We start from the raw sequence: 27,564 nt of genomic DNA, 5'->3' as shown, positions 1-27,564 counted from the left end.
CTCATAACATCATTAGCTTTCATTTGCTCCATTCTAATTTTTAAGGAATTTTCTTCATTTAACTTTTGGACCTCCTTTTCCATTTGGCCAATTCTGCTTGTTAAGGCATTCTTCTCCTCATTGGCTTTTTGGACCTCTTTTGCCATTTGACGTAGTCTGTTTTTTAAGGTGATATTTTCTTCAGTATTTTTTGGATTTCTTTTACCAAGCTGTTTACTTGTTTTTCATGATTTACTTGCATCACTCTCATTTCTCTTCCCAATTTTTCCTGTACTTGTCTTACTTGATTTTCTTTCTTTTTTTTTTTGAGGGGAAAGGCATGGCAGTGGGAGTTAAGTGACTTGCCCAAGGTCACACAGCTAGTAAGTGTATCAAGTGTCTGAGACTGGATATGAACTCAGGTCCTTCTGACTCGAGGGCCAGTGCTCTACTCACTGTGCCACCTAGCTGCCCCGTCTTACTAGATTTTCAAAATCCTTTTTGAGCTCTTCTATGGCCTCAGACCCATTCATAGAGGCTTTGGATGTAGGAGCTTTGACTTTGTTGTCTTCTTCTGATTGTGTGTTTTGATCTTATTTGTCACCAAAATAAGTTTCTGTAGTCACAGTTTTTCTGTTGTTTGCTCCTTTTCTCAGCCTATTACTTGACTTTTTAACTCTTTGTTAAGATAGGGCTCTGTTTCCAGTATGGAGGGTGAACTGTCCCAAGCTTCAGGGGTTTTGCGTAGCTGTTTTCAGAGATACTTCTAGGGATCTGTAAGTCTTCAGTCCTTCCAAGGTGGTATGTATGATCTAAAGAGAGGTGTTTACTCTTCTCCTGGCCTGTGTTCTGCTCTAGTGAGTGACCACAAACACTCTTTTCTGCCCTGGAACTGTGGGGAGGGTCTCCTTGTCACTGCTGCTGCAAGCTCTCCTGTGCTAGTGCTCCTCCTTGCCTCAGGGCTGCCATGCAGATCCAAGTATGGGCAAAGCAACAGAGACCTGCCTCAGTGCCAGCAGAGACCCCTATCATCCCCTTCTAAGCAGTTGTTCAATGCCCAATCTGTGGGCTGAGAGCTCCAGAAGCAACCACAGCTGCTGCTGATTCAGTTACTCCCAAGGCCTGCTCCTGGTTTCCTGGGGTTGGGGCTTTCCTGGCACAGCCTGTGCTGAATTGCACTCCTTCTCACCCAGGTCTGATAGAGCTTTCATGAGAAGTCTGGAAACTGCCACTGCTGCCAGTGATTCAGTCCCCTGAGGCCTGCTCCAGGTTTACTGAGGTCTGGTCTATGCTGGCTGGCATGGCCTTCACTGAACTGCTGTGCTTTTTTCTCAGGCTTGGTGCAATAGACCTTTCCTGTTGACTTTCCAGGTTGTCTTGGACTGGAAATTTGTTTCACTCTTTCTGTGGGTTCTGCTGCTCTAGAATTTGTTTAGAATCATTTTTTAAAGGTATTTGGAGGGGTTTGGTGGAGAGCTCAGGCGAGTCCCTGCCTTTACTCTGCCATCTTGGCTCTGGCTCCCCCCACCCCAGCCCAACAAATCTTAACAAGCAAGTGTTGGCAGGCTAGTAGGTAGCACATTGTAGAGAAGTCCAGAATGCATTGGCATGAATGTGTGTAGTGACTTGTTTACAATATGATACTTTATGGTTGTATGATACAATATTTCATCATCAAAATTTCAATGCAGGAAAAACCCCACAACTTTACAATAAATTATTGAATTAAAGATGTCATTTAAAAAATTATATTTTTAACATGATACTATTAAAAAAAACTATTAAAAGGTTAAATAAAGTAGATTTCCAGGGGGGGTGCTGAGTAATTTTTTTTTTTGAAAAGGGCATGGCAGGCCAAAAGTTCGGGAGCCTCTATTAGAAGAACCACCTCCTCCCCACAAGTGCAAGGTCTTTCAGGAAGTCTGCTAAAGGGAATATACTCATTCAAGAACAGGAGGACTACTAGCATTGAGGGAAAAAGAGTAGAGAATTATTGCTAGGGCCTCCAGTACAATTAGGAAAAAAAATAGACGAGAGTTTACAATTGTGTTAACTATCATTTTATTTTTATTTCTTTTGTTGAATATTTATGGTCACTAAGTTTAGAATGAAGTAACTTTTAAAAGGAAATGAAAAAAGAAAATTAAAGCTCTCAGAGCATAAGTATGCCTTCCTATGCTCTTGGTCCCCAGTGACCCAAATTACTATAATGTCAAATATCCTGTAGCCTGTGTGTGCTCTTTTGGGGTAGGTGCTTTTTAATTTGTGTGTCTGTGTCTTCATACACAGTGCTTGGCAATAGGTACTTAATAAGACTTCGTTGAAATTGAATTGATATGAAAACAACTAAATATTGAGGAATTTTTTTTAAAGTGGTGCAGGTTTGGAAAGTGAAAATAACATGCAGAGAATATTATTCTAAGAGGTTTGAGCAGTGACAGAAAGGAGAGAGAGGCACTATGGGGGTGGGGAGGTAACTGGGTGAAAGGGAAGGTTTTTTTCTCCTTTTTTAAGGATATAGGAGGTCTGAGCCTGATTGCAAATTGGATTTGAAGACGCTAACTGAAAGGGAGATATTTAAGGTACAAGAGAGAGGGAATGATGGATAAAATCAGGAAGTAAGGTCCTGGGGAAGGGAATGAAGATGCTGGGCACAGGTGGAAAAAAGGTTAAGTTAGCCTGGCAGAAGTATACACTCTGATGCTGGAGACATCTCTACCCTTGTGAGCTCCTCTGCTTACTTTGAGGTACCTTTTCAGAGCCTCCATTTGAGGAAGTTTCTATGCCAGCTGTGCTTATCTCTAACCTGGCTTAGCTCCTGACTCTATGGACTACTTTTCAACTTTGTCCCTTTGTGATAACCTTCTTCCTTCCCTCTATACCTCACTTTAGCTCCTTCACAGCTGCTTTTTATGTACTGCCTTTCCCTGTTACTTGAAGGCAGGACTGTCTTTCTTTTTGCTGTTATTTGTTTCTTACCTGTGCCTGGCACATGGTGAGGGCTTAATATATGCTTTTTGTTGAGACTTTGTGAGTCCAGGAGGAGGGAAGATGAAAGTTTATGTGAAAGAGCCTTCAATATTTCTAGCAAAGTAAGAATAAAGTCATTTGAAAGTGAGAAGTGGAGGAGGTAGGAATAATAGGAATAGTGGAGGTTTAGAAGAAATGGGAAAAAAAAGATAGCTAGACAGTAGTGCAGGCCAGCTGCCAGCTAAGTTCAGTAGCTTGGATTTATAACAAACCTACTCTGTGTGGTTTTAGATTTCATTTAATGAGGGGGAAGTGGAAGGAGTGTTGTAGAGGAAAAAAAATTCAAGAATGTAGGGGAATTTAACATTTTCCGAAGAATTAAGTGGAAGAGGACCTTTATTTAGAGTGTCAGGTGACTGAATTGAGCATGTAAAAGAGGAGGGTAGGGTGATTAAATTGGTTAGGGATAATGGGTGAATGTCATGTTTTAATGTATAGTAAAATACCGTTATTTATTTAATTTCTCCATGATGCATTGATACTGTATAAGTTGCATATTTTATTGCCTTTTCTCTATTTTTTTCTTAGCAATGCCTATTATATTCATTATTATGAAACTTATAAGACATAAAGCAGTTACAGTGTTCAGTGTTTTTATAGTCTCTTGGTCTGTTCTACAACTGTGTGGTACATTCATCAAGTATTTTTATTCTCATATTACAGTTGAAGAAACTGAGGCTTAGAAGAGGGCGAGTGACTAGCCCAAGGTCACACAGCTAGTCAGTGGCAGAATGAACACCTGAATCCAGGTTTCTTATATAAGTTATTAGTGAGTGTTTTAACACTTTTTTTTAAAAAAAAGAAATGCCATCCTCTCCGGTTTAACTCCTAGCTGATATATTCACCTTGCACAGGGTTTGCTAAGCTTTTTTCCTTATTAGAGATGCATCTTAAATTCTAACACTGGGGAGAAAATTGGAATATCTTCCCTTTGTCTTTCGGTTGCCTAGGAAGAAAAAAAAATCCTTAATGACTAACCTAAAAGAGGCAGCATGGCATAATAGATAAGAGACCTGGCCTTGGAAGGTCCTGGAAGACCTGGGTTCAGGTCGCCTATTTAACTCTTTCTGTGATCCTGGGGATATCACTTAACCTTTCAATGCTCTAGGCAGTCCTGAGACTAGATTGTAGAGTAAGTGCTAACTTGTATTGATAGAGAACAGTTAGCTCATCGTGGAATTACTTTTATCAGTGAAATCAAAGTTTGGATTACATGATCTCTAAAGTTTCTTCTAGTTCTAATATTTTGTGATTTTTGAGAGTCAAACACTGAATCTAAGGCAGTCATTGAAGAGGAGCTAGGAGACAGAAGAGTCAGTTTAGTTCAACATTTATTAAGTACCCTCTATGTACTAGACATTGTGTTAAGTGCTAGGGATTCAAAGAAATGCAGAAAACAATTCCTGTTCTTTAGGAACTGTAGGAACTAGGGGAGACAAATGTGTAAGCAATATTGTACAAACAAGCTATATGCAGGATAAATGGGAAATAGTTTAGCAGAGGAAAGTCACTAAAATTTAGGGGAATTGGGAAAAGCTTTCTTTAGAAGGCAGGATTTTAGATGGGATGTATGGGAAATCAGGAGGCAAAAATGAGGAGTGAAAGCATCACAGGTATGGGAGACAGCCAACGAAAATAGAGATGGGAGATAAAATGTCTTGTTTGAAGAACAGTAAAAAGACCAGTGTAACTGCATCAGAGCTGGTGTGCAGGGATGTGTATAAGGTGTAAGAAGTCTAAAAAGGTATGTGTGTGTAAGGCAGGTTAGAAAGGGCTTTGAACAACAAATGGATTTTATATTTGATTGTGAAGGTAATAGGGAGCCACTAGAGTTTTTTGTGAAGGGGATAGGAGAAGATAACATGATTAGACTTATTTTAGGAAGGTAGCTTTGATAGACGAGTGAAAGATGGATCATAATGGGGGAGAGACTTGTGGCAGGGAGACTACCAGGAGGCTTTTGGAATAAAAAAGTGGGAGGTGACAAGGGACTGTATCATCATATTGGTAATGTCAGAGGGAAAAAAAGAGACTGTATATGAGATGTTACGAAGAAAAAATCGACTGGCCTTGGCAACAGATTGGATTGGGGGGTGAGAAGGAGTGAAGAGCTGAGGATGATACATAGGCTGTGAACCTAGGTGACAGAAGGATGGTGATACCCTTATCAGTAATAAAGAAATTAGGAAGAAGGGAGAGTTTGTGGGAAAAGATAATGAGTTCAGTTTTGGACATTCTTGAGTTTAAGATATCTATGGGACATTCAGCTTGAGATGCAGGACTGGAGACATTAAGGCAGAGAAGTTACAGCTGAATAAGTGTATTTGGGAATCATCAGTATAGAGATTATAATTGAATTCTTGGGAGCTGATTAGATTCCTGAGTGAAATAGTATAGAGGGAGAAGACAAGAGGGCCCAGGAAAGAGCACTCTGGAATACCCATGGTTAGTGGGTGTGACCTGGATGAATATCTAGCAAAAGAGATTGAGGAGTGGTCAGATGGGTAGTAGGAGAACAGGAAAAGGTAGTTTCTCAAAAACCAAGAGAAGAGAGAGTATTGAGAAGGGAATGATCAATAGTGTCAGAGGCTACAGAGAGGTCACAAAAGAAGAGGATAGATAAAGGGCCAAGAGGCAAGAAAAAAAAGAATAATAGAGGAGGAAAATGAGGTAGGGATCAGTAGTATTATTTACAGTGGCTACCAGAAATTAATATAATATTGGAAACTCTCTGTGGCAGATACTGGCTACAGAGAAGAGAGTCAAGTATGGGGAAAAAAAAGCAAAACACATAATTAATCTAAGTTGATATATTTCTTAATATTGTAGATATTGAACACATAGGCATAGGAAACTACTTCTCTGTACATGGCATCTCTGTGAAGATAGAGTTTTAAAAGGGTGTTAGTATGCCTTGGTGATGGCCAACTTTTTTATTTTTCTTTAATTATTTATTTATTTAATATTTTCAGTTCTCAGCATTGACCGCCACAACAGTTTGAATTACAAATTTTCTCCCCACTTCCACCCTCCCCCCCCCACTCCAAGATGGCATATATTCTGATTGCCCCATTCCCCAGTCAGCCCTCCCCTCTGTCACCCCACTCGCCCACATCCCCTTCTCCCTCACTTTCTTGTAGGGCTGGATAGATTTCCACACCCCGTTGCTTGTATATCCCATTTCCTAGTTGCATGCAAAAACTTTTTTTTTTGAACATCTGCTTTTAAAACTTTGAGTTCCAAAATCTATCCCCTCTTCCTTCCCTTCCTTCCCCACCCTCCCTAAGAAGGCAAGCAATTCAACATAGGCCACATGTATATCATTATGCAAAACCCTTCCACAATGCTCATGTTGTGAAAGACTAGCTATATTTCTCTCCTTCCTAACCTATCCCCCTTTATTCAGTTTTCTCCCTTGACCCTGTCCCCTTTCAAAAGTGTTTGTTTTTGACTACCTTCTCCCCCATCTGTTCTCCCTTCCATCACTCCCCCCCCCTTTTTTATCTCCTTCCTCCTTCCTTCCCGCGGGGTAAGATACCCATTTGAGTGTGTATGTTATTCCCTCCTCAGGCCAAATCCGATGAGAGCAAGATTCACTCCCTTTCTTTTACCCCCTCTTCCCTTCCTACAGAACTGCTTTTTCTTGCCACTTTTATGTGAGATAGTTTACTCCATTCTATCTCTCCCTTTCTCCCTCTCTCAATATATTCCTCTCTCATCCCTTAATTTGATTTTATTTTTTTAGATATCATCCCTTCATATTCAACTCACCCTGTGCCCTCTGTCTCTCTGTATGTGTGTATTCCCTTCAGCCACCCTAATACTGAGTTCTCATGAATTATACACATCATCTTTCCATGTAGAAATGTAAACAAAACAGTTCAACTTTAGTAAGTCCCTTATGATTTCTCTTTCTTGTTTACCTTTTCATGCTTCTCTTGGTTCTTGTGTTTGAAAGTCAGATTTTCTATTTAGCTCTGGTCTTTTCACTGAAAAAGCTAGAAAGTCCTCTGTTTTGTTGAAAATCTGTATTTTGCCTTGGAGCATGATACTCATTTTTGCTGGGTAGGTGATTCTTGGTTTTAATCCTAGCTCCAATGATCTCCTGAATATCATATTCCAAGCCCTTTGATTCCTTAATGTAGAAGCTGCTAGATCTTGTGTTATTCTGATTGTGTTTCCACAATATTCAAATTGTTTCTTCCTGGCTGCCTGCAGTAATTTTCTCCTTGATCTGGGATCTCAGGAATTTGGCGACAATATTCCTAGGAGTTTTCTTTTTGGGATCTTTTTGAGGAGGCGATCTGTGGATTCTTTCAATTTCTATTTTACCCTCTGGCTCTAGAATATCAGGGCAGTTCTCCTTTATAATTTCTTGAAAGATGGTGTCTAGACTCTTTTTTTGATCATGGCTTTCAGGTAGTCCAATATTTTTAAATTATCTCTCCTGGATCTGTTCTTCAGGTCAGTGGTTTTTCCAAGGAGATATTTCACATTGTCTTCCATTTTTTCATTCCTTTGGTTCTGTTTGATAATATCTTGATTTCTCATAAAGTCACTAGCTTCCACTTGCTCCAGTCTAATTTTTAAGGTAGTATTTTCTTCAGTGGTCTTTTGGACCTCCTTTTCCATTTGGCTAATTCTGCCTTTCAAGGCATTCTTCTCCTCATTGGCTTTTTGGAGCTCTTTTGCCATTTGGGTTAGTTTATTTTTTAAGGTGTTATTTTCTTCAGTAATTTTTTGGGTCTCCTTTAGCAAGTCATTGAGTTGTTTTTCATGGTTTTTTTTGCATCCTTCTCATTTCTCTTCCCAATTTTTTTCTCTACTTCTCTAACTTGCTTTTCCAAATCCTTTTTGAGCTCCTTCATGGCCTGAGACCAGTTTATGCTTTTCTTGGAGGCCCCTGATGTAGGCTGCTTGACCTTGTCGACCTCCTCTGGCTGTATGTTTTGGCCTTCTTTGTCACCAAAGAAAGATTGTAAAGTCTGAGTCTGAATCTGAGTTCATTTTTGCTGCCTGGCCATGTTCCCAGCCATCCATTTGACCCTTGAGTTTTTCGTTGGGGTGTGACCACCTGTAGAGTAGAGAGTACCTTGTCCCAAACTTGAGGGGCTGTGCTGCTGTTTTCAGAGCTCTTTCTACACAGCAAGCTCTGCCACACCAGTGCTCCTCCTTCCCTAAGAACCCCAACTCGGACCGGACTCAGATCTAAGCAGGCTCTGCACTCCTGCTCTGATCTGCTACTTAATTCCTCCCACCAGGTGGGCCTGGGGTCTGAAGCAACTGCAACTGTACTTCTGTAGCTGCATCACCCCCACTGCCCCGGGGCTGTGGCTGAACTGCGAACTCCTTTCACTGTGTCCCCCACAGTTTTTCCTAATTACCTTCTCTGTTGTCTTTGGTGTTTGTGGGTTGAGAAGTCTGGGAACTGCCACAACTCACTGATTCAGGGAGCTAAGGCCTGTTCCTCCAGGCTCCCAGTCTGGTTGGTCCGGGCATAGCCCATGCTAGGCTCTGCTCCGCCCCCAGCTCCGGGCAATAGACCCTACCCAGCCACCATCCAGGCTGTCCTGGGCTGGAGCCCTGCATCCCTCTGCTATTTTGTGGGTTCTGCAGTTCTAGAATTTGTTCAGAGCCATTTTTTATCGGTGTTTTGAGGGTCCTGGGGGAAAGCCCTAGGCAAGTCCCTGCTTTCCAGCTGCCATCTTGGCTCTGCCCCCGATAGCCAACTTCTGACTAGTATTTTTGGGTAATCAGTTGATGGAGATCCACTCTTTCTAGTAGTGTAGTGTCATTTTAAGTGCCACACCCTGTATACTTGCATTTGTAGCCATATATGGCATAGTAAATAAAAGCATTGAAGTATATGACATACTTTAGAAAAGATCTCCATCCATAATGTGTACTAATATATATGAACCACTTAATGCTCAGTTATCATGACAACGGCAATCCTGAATGATTCCTTGCAACAGATAACAGTTGAGGAGTATTATTATATATCATAATAAGGTACAGATGAGTTGTTCTGCATTGATAAAGTTTTTCATACTTAATTTCCTAAATATATAAAGTAATAGATCTGAACAAAAATCATGCACTGTTGTGTTTCATTTTCAACATACTTGGAAGAGCAGTTTATCAAATTGGCTTGGTATAGAAACTATAGTTTAATAAAAATGATTGTACATGAGTTAGTATGGTATAGACCTTTAATTTCTTTGGTGTCAGAATTCTCTACCAATGCAGATTGATAAATTCATCTGTAACTTGGAGTCTTAAGAGGATTGCCTGGGGACACTGAGAGGTTAAATGGCTTGTCCACTATCATCACATAGTTATTTAGAATTGTATTTGAACCCAGTTCTTCTTGACTCCCAAGAGCTCTTTTCACTACGGTTGATTTTCTTGTGCATAAGTAAACTAAAAAATAACCAAAATATCCACCCTTTACCATGCCAGGTTGATATAAAAAATATGTTGAAATATATACATTTTCTTTTGAGTACATTAAGATTGCTCATTTTCTTTGGCTTAAATGCTTTATTTTAAAACATTGCCTAACGGTTACTTCTTTAGACTTCAGAATATCTTTGTTGTGTTCATACTTCTACTACGGAGAGGTCAAAATACCTTCATGCCTTACTTAAGTTTCAGGAGTGCCGTGGCCTAAAACAGTTCTTTCCTTGAACTTAACCACTCCTCTTCAGAACGTTCCTGTTTCTGTAGAGTGTACCACAATTCTGGTCACCTAGGCTTGGAACTTTGGAGCTATCTTCAGCTCTTTGCTTGGCAAGTCTTGTCACTTCTGTTTCCACAACACATCTTGCGTCTGTCTCCTTCCCCTCTACTCGTTGGAGTACCGTGTTAGTTCAGTCTCTGATCACTTAGTCTATCGTAGTAGCCTTGCAACTGGTCTTCCCATCTCATGTATTTCCTGTCTTCAATCCCTTCTCCACATAACTGCCAACATGATCTTCCTGAAGTACCGTGTTACAACTCAAAAAATTCCATTGGCTCCCTGTTACATCAAGGATCAAACAAAAACTCTCCTATTTGGAATTTAAAACCCTTTCCAACATGGATCCAGCCTTTCCAGACTCATTATACATAACTCCCCTTACAACCCAAAGTGGCCTTATTGCTGTTCCTCACACACAATGCACCTACTTCTGTCTTTGCATGGGCTGTCTGTCTGTCTACAGTGCTTTGGATACATTCTTTATTCACCTCTGTCTCAGAATCCCTCATTTTCTTTAAGCTCAGCTTATGTATCACCTTCCTTTGCTATGCCCTTCAGCTACTAGACTTCCCTCCCCAAAATCATATTGTATATATATTGCATTTGCTTAAGTATCTATAGATTGTCTCTCCTGAGAGAATGCATGCACTCCTTGAGGGCAAGGACTGGGTTTTTTGGTTTTTTTTTTTGTCTTTATATTCCTAGGACATAGCACAGAATTTGGCACATAGGAAGCAGTTAATAGATACTTGCTAATTGATTGGTTGGTAGTATTGTATGTTTCAGAACTTGTCTTTTCTGGCCAAATTTCCAAATCCTAGTTTACTTTCCTGAATGTAAAGCTTTCTGAATGATAATGTCCCAGTTACAGAATAGAGAATTGGAAAACCAATAGGATGTTTTAGAGGTTATTGAAACAATTCATTTCTTGGGTTACTACCTCTTAATCAAAGGATAGTTTTTGAGCATGACCTGGTAAGAAGTTGTTTATGGCAGCACCAAAATGCTCTTCACATCATCTTTTTTTTTTTTAATTTAAATTTTATTTTTTTAAAAATTTATTTAACATATTTAGTTTTCAGCATTGATTTTCACAATAGTTTGAATTACAAATTTTCTCCCCATTTCTACCCTCCCATCCACTCCAAGATGGCGTATATTCTGGTTGCCCTGTTCCCCAGTCAGCGCTCCCCTCTGTAACCCCACTCCCCTCCCATCCCTTTTTCCCTTCCTTTCTTGTAGGGCAAGATAAATTTCTACACCCCATTGTCTGTGTATCTTATTTTCTAGTTGCATGCAAAAACGTTTTTGTTGTTTTTGAACATCTGTTTTTAAAACTTTGAGTTCCAAATTCTCTCCCCTCTTCCCTTCCCACCCACCCTCCCTAAGAAGTCAAGCAATTCAACATAGGCCACGTGTGTATCATTATGTATAACCCTTCCACAATACTCATGTTGTGAAAGACTAACTATATTTAGCTCCTTCCCAACCCATCACCCTTTATTGAATTTTCTCCCTTGACCCTGTCCCCTTTCAAAAGTGTTTGTTTTTGACTACCTCCACCCCCATCAGCCCTCCCGTCCATCATCCCCCCCATTTATTTTTATCTTCTTCCCTCTTCTTTCCTGTTGGGTAAGATTCCCAATTGGGTGTGTATGGTATTCCCTCCTTAGGCCAAATCTGATGAGAGCAGTGTTCACTCATTTCCCCCCTCATCTGCCCTCTCCCCTACTCCCACAGAACTGCTTGCTCTTGCCTCCTTTATGCGAGATAATCCACCCCATTCTATCTCTCCTTATCTCCCTCTCTCAGTATGTTCCTCTCTCATCCCTTAATTTGATTTTATTTCTTTTAGATATCTTCCCTTCATCTTCAACTCACCCTGTGTCCGCGCTCACGCTCTCTCTCTCTTTCTCTCTTTCTCTCCATATGTGTGTATATATATATATATACACACACACACACATACACATAGATATATACATACATACACATTCACCCATATATATATATACATACACACACACACACATAAACATATATGTATGCATATTCCCTTCAGCTACCCTAATACTGAGGTCTCATGAATCATACACATCATCTTTCCATGTAGGAATATAAACAAAACAGTTCACCTTTAGTAAGTCCCTTGCAATTTCTTTTTCTTGTTCTTTTTCTTGATTACCTTTTCATGCTTCTCTTGATTCTTGTGTCTGAAAGTCAAATTTTCTATTCAGTTCTGGTCTTTTCACTGAGAAAGCTTGAAAGTCCTCCATTTTATTGAAAGTCCATATTTTGCCTTGGAGCATGATACTCAGTTTTGCTGGGTAGGTGATTCTAGGTTTTAATCCTAGCTCCATTGACCTCCGGAATATCGCATTCCAAGCCCTTCGATCTCTTAATGTAGAAGCTGCCAGATCTTGGGTTATTCTGATTGGGTTTCCACAATACTCAAATTGTTTCTTTCTGGCTGCTTGCAGTATTTTCTCCTTGATCTGGGAGCTCTGGAATTTGGCGACAATATTCCTAGGAGATTTCTTTTTGGGATCTATTTGAGGAGGTGATCGATGGATTCTTTCAATTTCTATTTTGCCCTGTGGCTCTAGAATATCAGGGCAGTTCTCCTTGATCATTTCTTGAAAGATGCTATCTAGGCTCTTTTTTTGATCATGGCTTTCAGGTAGTCCAGTAATTTTTAAATGATCTCTCCTGGATCTATTTTCCAGGTCAGTGGTTTTTCCAATGAGATATTTCACATTGTCTTCCATTTTTTCATTCCTTTGGTTCTGTTTTATAATATCTTGATTTCTCATAAAGAAAATTTAGATGAGACATTTCCGGCTTTTATGGAGCTTAGAGTTTTGGTGATAAGGTAAAGATACAGATAATTATAATCCATAGTGATGCATTAGAGCGAGAACATGGGCATCAGAGTTGAGGACACTTAGTAGGTTGATGTTTGTCATCTGTATTGATATAATTTGCAAAATACAGTGTTTTATATAAGGTTCTGGGGGGGAAGTTGTTACTGACCTAGGGTGGGTCAAGGAAGGTTTGATGGGGGAGATGGCATTTGAGTTGGGTTTTAAAGAATGTGTAGGAATTCAGTAGGTAAAAAGGTAGAGAGGGAAGGCATGTCTGTGGCATGGTAAATTACTTGAGCTGCACAGCATAATATATTTTCTAGGAACAAGAGTAGCCTCTGCTCAGAGTTGGATTAAAGTTGTCCCAGCACCAATTGTCTGTTATTCTGAAGTTAGGAGCCAGGTAATATTTAGCTTGAAAACCAGCCATGGTGAGTAGAATACTCACTAGGACTGTGATAATTTGATATTTTGTTGGGGCTGTGCTCTGTCAAACAGCAAGAGCTAGTTTCCTTAAGTTTATGATTCTTCCAGTAGATCTTTCCTTTTTATAGGAATTAGTGGGACTAAATGAAATCAATACATAGAGTTTTGCTTTATAACCAGATTTGTTGAAACACATCAGATTATTTATATATTAATAGATGCCTGTAAACGTAGATAATATATTGGCATCAGCCTCAATGTCCTTAATCTCTTTAATGCCCATAGTCTTGTTACATTTCTTGTAATAAATGAATATCTTTTGTAGAATTAACCTGTAACAAATTTGTCAGTTTCTTTCTCATTATATTTGCCAAAATGTTTTTATTATAGGGTTCGTCTGCTGATCGAAGTCAGTGGAGGGAACCAACTAGAACATCTGATGGTTTATGTTCTCTCTATGAGGCAGCTTTGTGTCTTTTTGAAGAGGTATGTAAATAAAACCTGACTAAGTCTTGAACTAAGGCCGGTGTTGTGTTTGAATTACATTTAACTTAATTATTTTACTTCAAATATTATGTCATATATAGCACTCATAAAAATAACTCATTCCTAAGTCTATGCTGTAGGTGAGTAGATTATTCTGACTTTTAAAAATTTTTGTTTCTTATTATTTCTCTAATTTCTTCTGTAAGCTCTTGCAGAAAAATTAATTAAAAAATTATTCCTTTTCCTCATCTTCCATTTTATCTTAGTAAAACCTCAAGTCTTCTTATGAGCATGGAAAAGTAGAGTCATTGATTAAGTTTAACATCATATGTATTCAATAGATCCTTAAGATTATCCTGACTTCCACTGCTAGAAGTATATATTTATCTTCTTTTTTGGAAAGTAGTTTTTAGAGGTTGTGTCTTAAGTTTCCTTCTCTACTACAGTTTATTTACTGTTGTATTCATTGTCCACTATGTTGATTTTTTGAAGATAAGATTTTGTTGGTTTACATGATTAAGCAAAGAAAATAAGGGGACTAGAATTTGAAGTTTAATACAAAGACCATGCCAGAGCTAGAAGGAAAGTAAAAGAAGACAGATAAGATATGGGTTCTTTGGAATAATTTTTGTCATCTTTGTAACTACCTTTTAGTAGTTTATAATTTAAAGTAGTGTGGCCACTCATTCTTTTAAATTTTATAGTTCAGATGTCATAAGGATACCTAAGAGATTCTTTTGGAACATTTCAGCATTTGAGGTTATTGGAAGGAGAGTGGGGGAAAAAAAACCTAGTGATTTCAAAGAGCAGTGGTTAAAGAGAGTTCTGAGAGTTTGCTAAATATTAATTGCATATTTTAAAATTTTTAACAGGTTTGCAGAATGGCTTCTGATTACTCAAGAACGTGTGCTAGCCCAGATAGCATTCAAACTGGTGATGCACCCATTGTTTCTGAAACTTGTGAAGTCTATGTTTGGGGTAGTAACAGCAGTCATCAGTTGGTAGAAGGCACACAAGAAAAAATACTACAACCTAAATTGGCACCAAGTTTTTCTGATGCACAGACAGTAAGTTCTATGTACTTCTTTTAATTACAAACTCTATGTGTGTGTAATTCATACCAACAAGTAACATCAAAACAGTGTTGTTTTTTTTTTAAAAGCTGCAAATCTTAGCTAATTCTTTTTCATCTTTGTTTTCCATACTTTATTTAAAAATCACCTTAGAAGAGAGAAATGAGAAATGTTTGTTGTTTTCCCTAGGTCTTAAGTCTTTGTTCTGTTTTAAAAAGTCATGATTTATATTTTTCTGTTTACATACTGAGCTAATTTTTGTGATAAATTGACATTTTGCTAAAGGAAAACGAAACTAAACTGTGAAGCAGACTATTTTCAAGATTGATTTTTAAATCTTTCTAGTTTCCTTAAAAAAAAAACCCTCTAGTATCCTAAAGAGATTTTTTTTTAAAAAAGGGGAAAAGACATATGTACAAAAATATTTATAGTAGCTCTTTTTATGGTGGAAGAGAATTGGAAGTTGACAGGATGCCTGTCAATTGGGGAATGGATGAACAAGTTGTGGCATATAAACGTAATGGAATACTATTGTGCTACAAGAAACAATGAGCATGATACTTTCAGAAAAATCTGCAAAGACGTGCATGAACTGATACAGAGTGAGCAGAACCAGGAAAACATTGTACACGGTAATGGCAATATAGTACGATGATCAACTGTAAATGACTTAGCTACTCTCAGCAACACAATGATCTAAAATAATTCCAAGGGACTCATGATGAAAAATGTTGTTCACCTCCAGAGAAAGAATTGATGGAGTCTGAATGCAGATAGAAGCATACTTTTAAAAATTTTTTTTCTTTTTTGTCTGTTTTCTTTCACATGATTAATCCATGGAAATATATTTTGCATGATTGCACATGTATAACTTACCCCAAATTGCTTGCCTTCTCAATGAGGGGAGGAATTTGGAACTCAAAATTTTAAAAAATGAATGTTAAACATTTTTACATGTAATTGAAAAAACAAAATATTTATAAACAGAAAGAAAAAATCTTTAGTCATCCTCCAGCCTAAACAGAGCTGTGGATATTTTTTTGGGTTTTCCTTAAAATACGTTTTTGCCATATTGGCACAGAATATATTCTTTAAAAAGGATTTACTATAATAGATCAAACTCCCTAATAGTATTGTGGGATTTATATGAAAATTTATTACGTTCTTTTTCTTTTCTCCAATCATAAAAGAAGGCTAAATGAAATTTTCACATGTAATTTTATTTAAGGTTGATTTGGTTAATGCCTGAAAAGGTGAAACGTAGATTACGTTTGAATTTTAAAAGTTCAGTTCAACATGGAAAAAGGCATCACTAACTCACGTTCATATATTGTATTTAGTCACAACATAGGAAGCCATAAATTACGTCCCCTGAAATGATTTTCTTTCTAAATCCAGTTTTAAAACTTTACAGTTTTTGGTACAGTACTTTTATTTCAGCAGCGTCAAGGTTTCCTTGTGTACAAACTTATTTAATGGATACAAACCAGTAGTTTTTATTAGGCAGTGCCTGGAGGCACTAAGAAGTTGTAATTTGCCTCTGGTCACACAGTTTATGTCAGGAGCAGAGCTTGAACCCTAGGGCTTCTTAACTCCATTCCAGACTTCTTTGTGCTCCATCATGCTGCCTCTCATATCCAACATTATAGTATACGAAAAATGCTGTGTTTAAAATTGTCCCTTATTTATTTGTTTCATTAGATTGAAGCTGGACAGTATTGCACTTTCGTAATTTCTACGGATGGTTCGGTTAGAGCCTGTGGTAAAGGTAGTTATGGCAGACTAGGACTTGGAGATTCCAACAATCAGTCTACTCTAAAAAAGTTGACATTTGAGCCTCATCGGTCTATTAAAAAGGTGTCATCTTCTAAAGGATCAGATGGGCACACATTAGCTTTTACAACCGAAGGTGAAGTCTTCAGCTGGGGAGATGGTGATTATGGGAAACTTGGACATGGAAATAGTTCAACACAGAAGTATCCTAAACTTATTCAGGGACCTCTTCAGGGGAAGGTATGTAAAAATTTCTTTTGTTGTTATAAATTGACAATATCTTTTAAGTATATTTTCATTTCTATATGTTCTTTTTGAAAAGCTTTTTTCTTTGGTCTATTGCTTGTATTTTTATACTCAATTTCATAAATGTAATCCAAGTATAATTCTCAGTGAATAGCAGTTATCATTTGAATTCACATGTTCTTCAAGGAATTGAAGACACTTCATCAAATTTGCTTGCCAGTTATCAAAAACATCTCTAACACAATGTGAGTTTTTTTGTATGATTTATTTTTTAGAGTTAAAATTTTGGTTTTACTTTTGAAATTTAATTAATAATAAAACATTTGTCCCACATATAATCTGATTGGTTTTGTATGTCTAGTGAATTTCATGGCGGGTACAGAGTTGATGAGAGGTCACTCTCAATGCAGTGTTCATCTGTGCTTTGGCCTCTTTTTACCTTGAAAACATCAGAGGAGTACTTTTGAAACAGTGGATCTTGATAAATGGAATTTCTCCTAGGAACTTGAACTGAGCATTTTAAAAATTTCATTAAAATGGAACCTTCTTTCCTAAATTCGTCTTTTCAGTTTTCTCTCTACTTTTCCTTTTCAGGTTGATAATATCTAACATTAGCATTTAAAAAATTCTGCCATGCCTAGCACACTGCCTTGAACATAGTTTCTTGAATTGAATCGTGGAATATTGGGCTCTTTGAAGGAAAGATGTCATATAATGATAGATTGATGAATTTTCTTTGTGTAACAACATTCCCTAAAATGAGAGCAAATTATATTGTGCCAAAAGGGCATAATACGTGTAGTAATTTTTTTCTTTTCACCCCTACTATTCCTCTGAACAGATAACTGTATCTTTTTCAGCTGTTTTAGAGATATCTTTGTTCCTTGGACTACATTACAACATGCCCCTAATGTTCTAATCTCATGTAAAACTGATGAGAGTGGAAAAGCATTTTCAAGGCTTATTGCCTTATTTAGTTATTTTCTCTCCTGTCTTAGAAATATTGAATTACCTTCTGGTTACAAGATGTAACCATTTTTTCCTTCTTCGGACTAGAAGTACTGTGCTTAGATCATGATATTTTGAAATTGTGGAGTAGTAGCTTGAATTAGGTTCAAGGCAGTTCTGCACCTAGTCCCAGAAAAATAGTATCATATATTATAAAGAAAATATGAAATTTTGAAATTGAAATCAAATTGAAAATGGAATTGTTGAGAGATTAAACTTTTTAAAGCAGTTGTTTGTATTGTGTGTAACCATTATTTGTTTTGGAACTGTGAGTTTAGACAGGTAAATTTAAAATATGAAGTATGACTGCCACAAAAATGAAAAATATCAAGTCAGTCAACAGTTGAAAAATCTGAATTTTCAAGGTCTAATTCTAGTATTTAACTTGGTGTATGTAGTGCTCAGGAAAGCACTTAACCTCTCAGATTTTTTTCTTCAAATGTAAAATTGTGGTAATAATATTTCTGCATTACCTACCTCATAGGGCTTTTGTGAGGAGTGTTGGTAAAACTATTTATCCAAAGTGTTTCTGAGAGGTTTGCTATATAAATGTGAATAATAGTAGTTGTGGCTTTCATCACTAAGAAAAGGATTGATTCATTGGTGGTACAGTATTTCATAAGGTAAACCAATGTTAATTTGTAAATATTGAGAGCTACCAAGTCTTTGAGAGGAAAACTGTTTAGGACTTACTGTGGGAAACTGGATATGGCATATTTAGATAACACCGTTTATCAAATTTTTTTTTTTTTGTTTATTGCAGGTTGTTGTGTGTGTGTCAGCTGGATATAGACATAGTGCTGCTGTCACCGAAGATGGTGAATTGTATACATGGGGCGAAGGAGATTTTGGAAGATTAGGTAATTCTAAAACTAAAATTATTTAAAGAGGGGAAATGGAAAGATTATAATTACTAAATAGTAGTGATAGTAGTTTCCTTAGACTAATACTATTACATATGGTTTTTTACTTTTATCATAATGTTTCTAATATTATGGGTCTGAGTATAGAATAAAATACGTACCCAGATTGACAATTCTTACAAATAAGTTTTTTATGCTTTTGTTTTTATATCACCTACATTTCAGAATGTTTTTTTTAAGGACTTTCACAATATGACTTTAGAATATTTTTCCAGCCTTATTTCATTCTATGCCCCTGCATGCATTCAGTCTGCTGGAATAGTCTGCTAGCTAATTTGTGATATTGTTCTTAACTCTCTCCTCTCCTCTCCTCTTCCCTTGCCTGAAATACACTACCTCCTTTATTTCTCAAGTTGCGTATATGTAGCTCTAAAGATTGTGATTCTTAAGATCCCATTATCTTGGCTTGTTGAAATCCTAATAGTTCTGCATACTTGATATGTGATGTGACCCCAACTGAAAGTGATCACTCTCTTCTAATTTTTCCAGAAAATTTTGTATTTAACTTGGTTTTAACATATCCTTGCTATTAACCCATCCTACCTTTTTTCATAATTATTTATTTGTCGTATTCCCCCTATTACATTATAAGCTCTTTGAGAGCAAGGATTCTTGAAACATGATTTTTTCTTTTTTTATACTTAAGTGTTTATCATAGTATCTTGCAATAGCTGCTAAACTTGTTGAGCTGAATATCAAGCATCAAGGAAGTTTTACATCTCAAGTAATTTTTGGTTTCAGACTAAAATTTTGGACAGATATAATGTGTTTGCTTATATTTGGCAGATAGTTATGCATACACATGTTGCTGCTAATCTGAATATTTGCATTGCTATGAATTTTAATTTGGTTTGATGTATACAGTCATTGGCTTTGAAAATTGCAAATGTGGAATATCAGTTTAGACATTTTTCAGGTTTTCTTCAAAACAATGTAATAATAAATTGAAGACATTTCAGTAAAATGCAACAAACTTGTATATCACTTATTATAAAAAGTATTTTTCAAAGAGAAAAGGTCATAAATATATACAGTATACATGTGATCTCTGCATTCTGTTATATTGGGTAGCTACTGTTTATAATGCCCTCTATTTCAAATTAATATTCTTTCTGTGAAGTACTGGATGGGGGGAAAAACATGTGAATTTAACATTGTTTCTTTTTCTGTCCTCCCCTAAGGTCATGGTGACAGCAATAGCCGGAACATTCCAACATTAGTAAAAGACATTAGCAATGTTGGGGAAGTTTCCTGTGGCAGTTCACACACAATTGCTTTATCCAAAGATGGAAGAACTGTATGGTCTTTTGGAGGAGGAGACAATGGTATGTAATGAATTACTTCATTGTAAAATCAAACTACTTAAGAGATTAAACTTTTTAAAGCAATTATTTGTATTGTGTGTATCCATAGTTTGTTTTGGAATTGTGAATTTAGATAGGTAAATTTAAAATATGAAGTATGGCTACCACAAGAATGAAAAATTTTAAATCTGTTATCAACACTATATATGTATGGGGCGAGTGGCAAAGAGGACTTGAGGATGACACTGAGGTGTCGTAGTCTTGGGTGATTGGGAGGATGGTAGGGTCCTTGAAAGTAATAGAGCAGTTGAGAAAAGAGGGAAGGGTTTTTGGGGAAAGATAATAAATGAGTCTGGTTTGAGATGCCTGTGAGGCATCCATTTTGATATGTCCGAAAAGCATTTAATGATCCCTAACTATAGCTTAGGAGAAAGATGAGTAGATCTAGGGAATCATTTTCGTTGAAATAACAATTGAACCTATGGGAGCTGATGAAATCACCAAGTGATGAGATAGTGTGCAGTGAAACAAGATGAGGGCTCAGGTTAGAGTCTTGGGGGACATCCACAGTTACTGGGCATGGATAATGAGATCAGCGGAGGAGAACCAAGGGAGATCAGTGTTGTGAAGGCCCTGAGAGGAGAGTACTCAGGAGGAGCAGGAAGTCTAGTGTCAATTGCAGCATTGAGGTTCATGATTGAGAAGAGGCTATTAGATTTCAACATTAGTAGATCATTGGTAATTTGTGATATGAAAGCTTTCTGTTGATGTTTTAAAGGCTCTGTAGTTACTATTTCCTGATTTTTTTTTAAAGACTTTTTAACACTTTTTTGAGGGGGGAAGGCAGGGCAGTTGGGGTTAAGTTACTTGCCCAAGGTCACACAGCTAATCGTTTTGTCAAGCGTGTGAGGCTGGACATGAACTCAGGTCCTCCTGACTCCAGGGCCTGTGCTCTGCTCACTGCACCTAACTGCTCCTCTTTCCTGATTTAAAAAACAAAAACTCCTTTTAGAAATAGAATTCTGAGCTCTTTAATATTATGTGAAAGCAATTAAAATACTTACAGGAAGGATATTACATTTTTACTTAATATTCTAATGTAAATAAAATTTAAAAGCATTCCTTGGAATGTTGACTTTAGAAAGGATTGTAGAATATTATATATACATATATATGCACATATACATATATACATATATGTGTATACACACACACACACACACACACACACACGCACACATATTTTGGCCTTTGGCCCAGATTGCACTTAGCTAGATGGATAGCTTGTGTTCTCGAATTTCTCCAGTCCATCAAATTCTATAACCTTCCTTGCTGAGGAGAGTCAAATGCTTTAGTAATAATTATTCTGTAGAGTTGATTCATCAAATTTTCTGCAGACAAAGCTATGAAAAGATGACAGTTGACTGTGTTTACTAGTAACAAAATAAAACATTTACTATTCATAGGTCAGAACCTTCAGTTTATAACTCTGGGTCTTTTAAAATGGATGAGGAAGAACTATAGAAAGAAATCAAGTTCAGTTATTCATTCATGAAACATTTATTAAGTGCCTACTGTATGCCAGGCACTGTTCTAGCCTCTGGGGATACAAAGACAAAAACCAAAACAGCCTCTACTTTCATAGTATCATAAGATTTTTGATATAGAGCTGGGGAAAATGTCAGAAGCTGTCTAGTTCATACGCTTTATAGATGAGGAAACTGAGGCCTATAATTATAAGGTGACTTGCCCAAAGTCATACAAATGGTAAGCATCAGAGGCTAGGAGTAAGTTACATTCTGTTTTAAGAAAACATGTATGTAGATGATTAAATACAAAATATATGTAAGATAGAAAGTAACTTCTGAGGGAAAAGAACATTAAGAATAGGCTTCCTGTAGAAGATGGCACATGAGATAAGCCTTGAAGAAAGCCAGAGATTCCATGAGGTAGAGGTAGGGAGGAAGGGCATTCTAGGGTTAGAGGATGGCTTATGCAAAGCGAGTTGGAACGCCATTCATAAGGAATGGCGAGTCAGTTAGCGAGTGTTTATTAGTTCCTACAATGTTCCAGACATTATATTAAGTGCAGGGATACAAAGAAAGGCAAGAGACAGTCCCTGTCCTCAGACTCTTTTCCTCTCTAATGGGGGAGACAACATGCAAACAATATGTATAAACAAGATATAGACAGGATAAATTGGAAATGATCTCCTGGAGAAGTTACTAAGATTAAGGAGGACTAGGAAATAAGTCCATTTTGTTTACAATACAGAATTTTGGAAGGAGAGAAATGTGCAGTAAGCCTGAGAAGGTGGGCTGGAGCCAGATTATAAAGAAGCTTTAAAAAAAAGTAGTAGTATTTATTACTAGAAGTAAGAGGACTGGGAGAACCAGCATATGTAATTTAGAAGCTAATTCCTTTCAATCGTGTTTTCATAGGCAAACTTGGTCACGGTGATACAAATAGAGTGTATAAACCTAAAGTTATAGAAGCTTTACAAGGAATGTTTATTCGAAAAGTTTGTGCTGGGAGCCAATCTTCACTTGCCTTGACATCAACAGGACAGGTAGGTGAAAGGAAGTGCTTATTTTATTTATGTGACTAAAACAGTAGTTTCAAAGGAAGAACATCATGAACTCTGTCTTTATATCTATCCTGTTATCTCAGAAATTAAGTTTCAGACTTCTAAAAATCAGAGTTGTCAGACTTTCTAATAAAATGTCTTCTCTTCTTTTGTTTCATGTGAAAAGGCAAGATAATATTAGGAAATCTGATTTCTAGTTAAGACTATTTCTTTACCTGTATATCTCATTTTTAAATAAAAGGGCATCATAATAAATTCCAGGGTACTTTCCGAATTCTTTGTTACATTGGAATTTTATTTAATGTTATTTTAAGCAAGTGACTCAATAGCTGACAGAAACAAATCTTTTGAATTCAGATACTTTCTGGATTAAGGATTGGATTGTGGATTAAGTGGATGAAGTGTTTATAGTGGATTAAGGTCTGGGCCTGAGTCAGGAAGACCTGAGTTCAACTGTGCAGCTAAGTGGCACCGCAAGTAGAGCACTGGGCTTGGAATCAGGAAGACTCACCTTCCTGAGTTCAAGTCTGGCCTTAGACACTTACTAGCTGTGTGACCCTGGGCGAATCACTTAACCCCATTCACCTCAGTTTCCTCATCTGTAAAATGAGCTGGAGAAGAAAATGTCAAACCATTCCAGTATCTTTGTCAAGAAAACCCCAAATGGGGTCACAAAGTCAGATAAAACTGAAATGACTTAACAACAACAAAGTTGCATGACCCCGAACAGGTCGCTTAAATTCCCCCAGTCTCAATTTCCTCATCTTTAAGATGGAGACAGTAATAGCACCTCCTTAAACTCTGAGGGTTTTTGTGAGAATAAAATCAGACAATATTGTAAAGCGATTTGCAAACCTTGAAGTTCTATGAGTGCTAGCTGTCATAATTGTTGTTATCGTTTCAAGATATTTGAAAGTCAAAAATGAGGAAAAGAATAACTTAGTCTTTATTTTTGTTTGTTTGTTTGTTTTTGGAGGGGGAAGTCAGGGCAATTGGGGTTAAGTGACTTCCCCAAGGTCACCCCTAGTAAGTGTGTCAAGTGTCTGAGGCCAGATTTGAACTCAGGTCTTCCTGACTCCAGGGCCAGTGCTCTACTCACTGCGCCATCTAACTGCCCCTTAGTCTTTATTTTTGAATGGCCCTTTTTTGTGGTATGTAGCTAAATGGTTATAATTATTATGTGAATCAAAATTAGATGTCAATGTCCATTTTCAAGTATAATTAATCATTTAATACTTTTATCCATTTGATCAAATATTTATTGAGTGTCTGCTGTGACAAAGTGTTTCACTAAGGGAAAAATTATTTAAGTAAGTTTCAGGTGATGTGAAGAATTTGAAACTCTGATTTCCACCCCGTTTTCCTTTTTGAATTTGATTTTACAACTCTTGAATGCTCAAGGCATTTTATCGCTTTCAAGTCTTTTTTACTTTTATTTTACTTTTACTTTTTTACATTGCTTCTCTGAAGTTGCTTGGTGCCAAGGGCTGGAAAAGGATGACTCCAGGTGGCTGAAGGAGCTGTCAGATTAAAATCTCTTCTTTTTTTTTTTTTTTTTAAAGAGAACTGGTTTTGGAGCTCTTGCTTACTCATTGGTAGATTCTTATGGAAAAGCACACACAGTTGTTCCTCTGGTGCTTGTATGTGTGTGTGTGTACCTTGTAAAGCCAAGTTACACCTTTTCTTCAGGCCTCTGAAACAGACTAGAATGGATTGGTGCAGCTCTGATGAGTGTATTTACAAGAGTGCACTTCAAATGAGTTAATTTGTATTGTGTGAAATGAAGGCATAGGTTGACAATCACCTCCTAGTACTGCTGTCTGAAAATACAATTTTTGTATAATTGTTGATTTAAAAATTATTCTTTGAACTTTGGATTTACTAATATGATGTTTATTCCAGTACCAAGTTTGAATATAATTTTCATTGTCAGTTTGGGAATTTTGCTTTTCTGAAGTTTATCATAGCTGATATTTCCAGTGTTTAATTATAGTTATATTTTTTGTATTCAAAATAAATATTTCAGTGTTAATATCTGATTGGCAGTTTTCAAAATTCAAACATCGACCTAAGATTCTTCTATAAAAATGAATGGAATGTTTTGGATTTGTTCCTTTTTGTATTTGTTGTATTGCCACTGTACAAATGACTTGATAGTGTGATGTTAAATGTCAGCTTTGACCCTAATTCAATAGAAGAGAAAACCTAAACAAGAATGTGAAAAATATTTGGTATCATTATAACAAGCTGTCTTGTATATCACATGTTATGCTTTCCACATAAAGTAATAAGCATTTAATTTTAACCCTTAAATTTTTTTGTAGACTTGATTCACTGCTTGATGTTTATATTTTATTACCATTTCATATGATTCTTAGTGGTTTTAAAATCATATTTTAAAACTTGCAACATAAAATTATTTGATTTAAGATTTTTATTTGTGTTTTAGGTCTATGCATGGGGTTGTGGAGCTTGTCTAGGTTGTGGTTCTTCAGAAGCTACAGCTTTGAGACCAAAACTTATTGAAGAACTGGCAGCTACAAGAATAGTTGATATTTCAATTGGAGACAGTCACTGTTTGGCCCTTTCTCATGGTAAAATAATCAATATGTTTTGGTACATATAATGTTTATTATCTTAAAAATTTCAACTCACATGTGTCTTTTTTCTTTGTAATTTTTCTTCAGATAATGAAGTTTATGCTTGGGGTAATAATTCTATGGGACAGTGTGGTCAAGGAAATTCCACAGGTCCTATTACCAAACCAAAGAAGGTTAGTGGTTTAGATGGAGTAGCAATTCAACAGATTTCAGCTGGAACATCACATAGTCTGGCATGGACAGCTCTTCCCAGGGACAGGTAAATGAATTTCACTGTTTTGAAACACTATTGATCTTTGTTACTTAACTAGCAAACAAAATTATTAATAATTTGAAGTACGTTTCTTTATCTCTGAAATACTTTTTCAGCATTTCTAATAGTGTTTTCATTTGTGTATAACTGCTTTGGAAGTTAGATTTAGAGAGTAGTAGTTGGCTCATATGTTTTACCTATATACACAAATTTCAGAAACAAGAAACTATGTTGTAGATTTTATTTTTTTTTAAATTTAACATTCTATATATATATATATAAAAATATAAATATATATATATAAATATAACATTCTTTATGGATTTCTGTTCTCAAAATACTGATAGAAAAAGTTACATGTTAGCATAACATAAAAGGAGATAAAACTAAAATGTATCTACATTTAACAACATTTATTTGGTTTTAGTGCCTTCTCTAGGTTTTTTTCAAGTATATTTGCTTTTCTAGTTTGTTTGAAATAACAGTGGTCAGGATTTATATTAAATTATTTGCTATATGAAGAATTTTAGGTTTTCTTCAAAGGTAGGAGTCATTATGCCAACTTCAGTCACCAAGGAGTCAGCTTTTTCAGAATAAATCATTAAAAATCTTCCTGGTTGCCCTGAATGCCTTTTGGGAATACTCTTCGTGTTTAGTGCAACCCAGTGTTAAATTCTATTTTCACCTCACTATCATACATTAATCTTTTGACCACCATACATTTTATAAAGACATAATTGTAAATTTAAAAAATCATTTGTGAAATGTTAGGTATATTTAAAATTGAGCATTGAAGTGTAGATTGAGTTATGAGCCTATATTTGTAGGATAATGCTTTTTTGTTGTGTCACAATATCGTATCTTCACCTAAGGAGTTTGTAGGCTTTTTGGTGGTTCTTAAAACATTCCCAGGAGAAAACTTTTAACAAGTTTTCACCATTTTTACTAGTCAGAAAATTCTTCCTAATATTTAATCTAAATCTCATAGAAACATAGAGCTAGAAGTGATTTGAATAGATTGTCTGAACCAGCCTTGTGTTTTCAGGTGAATAAATAGCCAGGGCAGGTCGCTATCTCTTCTCTTTTTGAAGTTTTCTAGATGAGGTTTCCATTATTTACCAGTTTCTTTTAATGCTTTGTCATCCCAATGGTCAAGAAAGACTTCTCTATAATTCTTCAGTTTTTACAAGCCAAAATATTTTAGATTTTACTTTCATTGTTAGGCAGTCATGTTTTTGTAATTTATATTAAAATAGATTTGAATGCTTTTTCAATCTTCCAGGCAAGTTGTTGCATGGCACCGACCTTATTGTGTGGATCTTGAAGAGAGTACTTTCTCACATCTGCGTTCCTTTCTTGAGAGATACTGTGATAAAATAAACAGTGAAATTCCCCCACTTCCTTTTCCCACATCAAGGTATTTCATGTCAATTTTAGTTTTACACCTTTTAATTTTTTATGTCTTTTAATTGTTTTTGTAATTATATGGAACATACACCTTAAAAATAAGTGAATCTGTGCTATAACTAATGATATTAACATTTTTTTCTTTGAATTTTATAAGAATAGCAGTTAGAATTCATGCTACTTTAGCACAGTTTTACTAGGAAAAAGATATTAAAAATTAGCCAGAAGAAAGCATTTAAAACTCATAGCAGTTTGTTTACCTTTAGGGAACATCACAGTTTCCTTAAATTGTGCCTGAAGTTGCTGTCCAATCATCTTGCTCTTGCCTTGGCTGGAGGAGTAGCTACTAGTATTCTTGGGAGGCAAGCTGGACCATTGCGAAATTTGCTCTTTAGGCTAATGGACTCTTCTGTCCCAGATGAAATACAAGAGGTAAGGATAGTTCCTATGAGAATACATACAAACCTGTATCAAACTGCTCACCATCTCAGGGAGAGGTGAAGGGAGGGAGGGAGGGAGAGAATTTGGAACATAAAATTTAAAAAAAGTTAAAATTTGTTTTTACGTGTAATTGGGAAAAATAGAATATTAAAAACAGAAAGAATACACACACACACACACACACACACACACACACACACACACACACACATTTAATAATACTTTGAGACATCTAGGGATTTTATATATATAGGAAATCTTTTCCACCCAGTGAGGGATGTCTAGAAATGGATTTCCTCAGAATGTGTGTATGGGACTTTGCGAATTCCACTTAAGACATGCCTTCTACTTTGCTTATGTCTGTCTTTGTTGATGCTTTGCCCCCTCGTAGAAGTCATCCTTTCTGGTGGTTTTTCCAGCCT

At 36.5% G+C, this 27,564-nt stretch overlaps 1 protein-coding gene across 1 annotated transcript in view; it reads left to right on the top strand.

Annotated features, from left to right (window-relative positions):
* The window catches only part of HERC1 (HECT and RLD domain containing E3 ubiquitin protein ligase family member 1), a 222,590-nt gene that overhangs the window by 41,979 nt on the left and 153,047 nt on the right, over positions 1-27,564 (top strand). The window contains exons 3-12 of the mRNA XM_036734758.1: positions 13,432-13,527; positions 14,400-14,594; positions 16,302-16,613; positions 18,391-18,487; positions 19,732-19,875; positions 22,296-22,423; positions 24,891-25,035; positions 25,129-25,300; positions 26,577-26,711; positions 26,968-27,133. Coding sequence (XP_036590653.1) covers positions 13,432-13,527; positions 14,400-14,594; positions 16,302-16,613; positions 18,391-18,487; positions 19,732-19,875; positions 22,296-22,423; positions 24,891-25,035; positions 25,129-25,300; positions 26,577-26,711; positions 26,968-27,133 — 1,590 coding nt within the window. The remainder of the gene's footprint in view (positions 1-13,431; positions 13,528-14,399; positions 14,595-16,301; positions 16,614-18,390; positions 18,488-19,731; positions 19,876-22,295; positions 22,424-24,890; positions 25,036-25,128; positions 25,301-26,576; positions 26,712-26,967; positions 27,134-27,564) is intronic.

This window comes from Trichosurus vulpecula, chromosome 8 (genome assembly GCF_011100635.1).
Source record: "Trichosurus vulpecula isolate mTriVul1 chromosome 8, mTriVul1.pri, whole genome shotgun sequence".
In the NCBI taxonomy this organism is placed as follows: Eukaryota; Metazoa; Chordata; class Mammalia; order Diprotodontia; family Phalangeridae; genus Trichosurus; species Trichosurus vulpecula.
This window is presented reverse-complemented; position numbering and strand designations above follow the sequence as displayed.